The sequence below is a fragment of the Euleptes europaea genome, chromosome 3, assembly GCF_029931775.1.
Source record: "Euleptes europaea isolate rEulEur1 chromosome 3, rEulEur1.hap1, whole genome shotgun sequence".
Classification (NCBI taxonomy): Eukaryota; Metazoa; Chordata; class Lepidosauria; order Squamata; family Sphaerodactylidae; genus Euleptes; species Euleptes europaea.
The window spans coordinates 96043514-96045948 of NC_079314.1; the positions used below are offsets into that span (position 1 = coordinate 96043514).

Genomic DNA, 2435 nt, shown 5'->3' on the forward strand with positions numbered 1-2435 from the left:
TGGGATGGCACGGTGGAAAGAAAAATAGGGTAGCAAAGAACAAGGTTGAATGGGAGTGGGGGAGGTTGGGGAAAGGATGCTGTTACAAATGCCATCATCCGGCAGCAACTCCTTTGGCCTCTACCCATCATCTTTACTCATTGTCATCCACCGACCCCAATTCAATACCCAAGGCAAGGCCACTCGCTGCACAGGCCGACAACCCTTACAGCATTCTCTGACGAGAGGTTAAGGAAGCCTTTTTTATTGGGATGCTCGAGGGGGACGGGGGAGCCCTCGTCTCGAGCCAACGTGGCTTTTACAGTCTAATTCCGAAGCCGGGAAAGGGTTTTTTTACAAATTACAAACCCAGCCCACGGGAAGGGTGGCCGCTTTACAGACGCTGCAGGGGCTGCAAAAGCCTCCCCCGGTTTTGAATTGGGGAGCCGGGGCTCCTTCTCCAAGCCACCGCGCCACTTCACTCCGCCCGCGACCTGCCTCGGAGCGTCTGGCAAACGCGGCCGGCTCTTCTCTCTCCGCAGCCCAGCCGGTTCTGGTCCCGCCCTCGCCCATCACGGTCCGCTTTGGGAGAAGGGGCCGGAGGCTCCGGCCACGCAAACGCCCGAGCCGCGGGGGCCGGGGACGCCCTCCCCCCCCCGCTCCCAAGCTCAGCCAATCGGCGGCGTTTGCGCCGTCTGGTTTCTCCCCCCCCCCTCCGTCGCCCCCACGCGGCGGCCCAGCCCAATTGTGTATTCAGCGGCCGGGCCAACGGCACGCGCCCGGCGCACGCACTTGCAACAACAACCCTGGCAAGGGGAGGGCGGCGCAGGGGCGGAGTTGGGCCCAGCGCGTGTGCGCGGGGGTTTCCTCCCGTCTCGGGGGGGTGTGGGGGGGGTGTGCGCGCGTGCGTGCGCGTCGCGCTCCCCCATCCATCCATCCATCCATCTCCCCCCCCCCCCCGCCACAACCCCGCGCGTTGAAAAGGCAGCGGCGCTCCCCGGCTGGCGGCCACTCACTGCCAAGCCGGGGAGCGCGGAAGGCGCAAGGGGCAGAGCGGGCGAGAGGGGACCCAGCAGCAGCAGCAGCAGGAGGCGGCGCGGGAGGGGGGGGGGTTCCGTGACTAGGAGGGGGGGGCGCCGGTAGCGCTCCGGCCGCCCCTTAGAAGAGAGGCAAATCTCCGGACCCTGTTTTTCCCCTTTGGCACAAGGGGCTCCGCGAAGCGGGCTGCGCACACGCGAGCGCCACGAGCCTCCGTCGGCTCCAAAGGAAAGGGAGGAGGAGGAGGGAGGGGGGGAAGCCGCCTCGGCCAGCCGCCTCCCTCCCCCCCCCGCCTCCCCTCCAGCCGGCAGAGCCCCGAGCCCCGCCGCCCTCGCCTTGCCTCCCTCGCGCGGCCGCCCAATGGCCAGCGGCAGCCCGGCCGAGATGGACAGCGGCGCCAGCCAGCCCCCGCCGCCCCCGCCGTTCCTGCAGCCCGCCTGCTTCTTCGCCGCCGCCGCCGCCGCCGTGGCCGCCGCGCAGCAGCAGCAGCAGCAGCGGCTGAGCCCGGCGGGGGCGGCGAGCGGCCAGGCCTCCCCCGGCGCCGCCCAAGCGCCCGCCGCGCCTGCGCCGAAGCCCCCCTTGCAGCCGCCGCATCCGCAGGGGGCGTCCAAGCGGCCGCGCTCGTCGTCGCCGGAGCTGATGCGCTGCAAGCGGCGCCTGACCTTCAGCGGCTTCGGCTACAGCCTCCCGCAGCAGCAGCCGGCGGCGGTGGCGCGGCGCAACGAGCGCGAGCGCAACCGCGTCAAGCTGGTCAACCTGGGCTTCGCCACGCTGCGCGAGCACGTGCCCAACGGCGCGGCCAACAAGAAGATGAGCAAGGTGGAGACGCTGCGCTCGGCCGTCGAGTACATCCGCGCCCTGCAGCAGCTGCTCGACGAGCACGACGCCGTCAGCGCCGCCTTCCGCGCCGGCGTCCTCTCGCCCGCCGCCTCGCCCGCCTACCCGCACGGCCTCAACTCCCTGGCCGCCTCGCCCGTCTCCTCCTACTCCTCGGACGACGCCTCCGGCGACCCCCTCAGCCCCGAGGAGCAGGAGCTGCTCGACTTCACCAGCTGGTTCTGAGAGGCCCGACTGCACGCCCTCGCGGACCCCCGCAGGTGGGCTCGGCCTCGCTCCTCCGGGCGCGCGCGCGGGGGGGGGGTCGGTCGTGAGCCGGGAGGGGAGGGAAGGGACCCCGAAAGGAAGAAGGGAGGGGGCGGTGGTCTGGGGACGAGGATGCCCTCAAGGCGCGCCGCCGCTCCGGGAGAGTGACATGCACCGAACCGACAAAGGTCCCCGCCCCAAGGAGCTTACAGCAGGGCCATCTTCACGCATGGGCCCAATGGGCACTGGCCCGGGGGCCCCCACTAGGGTCCCTATGCCAATCTGGGTCTGTTAAGTGATTTGCCAGAAATAAATAGTAGTCTGGACTAGACTAA

General features: G+C 69.9%; 1 protein-coding gene across 1 annotated transcript; it reads left to right on the top strand.

The window, feature by feature from the left end:
- Positions 1-1377: 1377 nt before the first annotated feature.
- ASCL1 (achaete-scute family bHLH transcription factor 1) lies at positions 1378-2079 on the top strand. The gene has a single exon (XM_056847428.1). The coding sequence runs from the start codon at positions 1378-1380 to the stop codon at positions 2077-2079; it is 702 nt and encodes a 233-aa protein (XP_056703406.1).
- Positions 2080-2435: the final 356 nt, after the last annotated feature.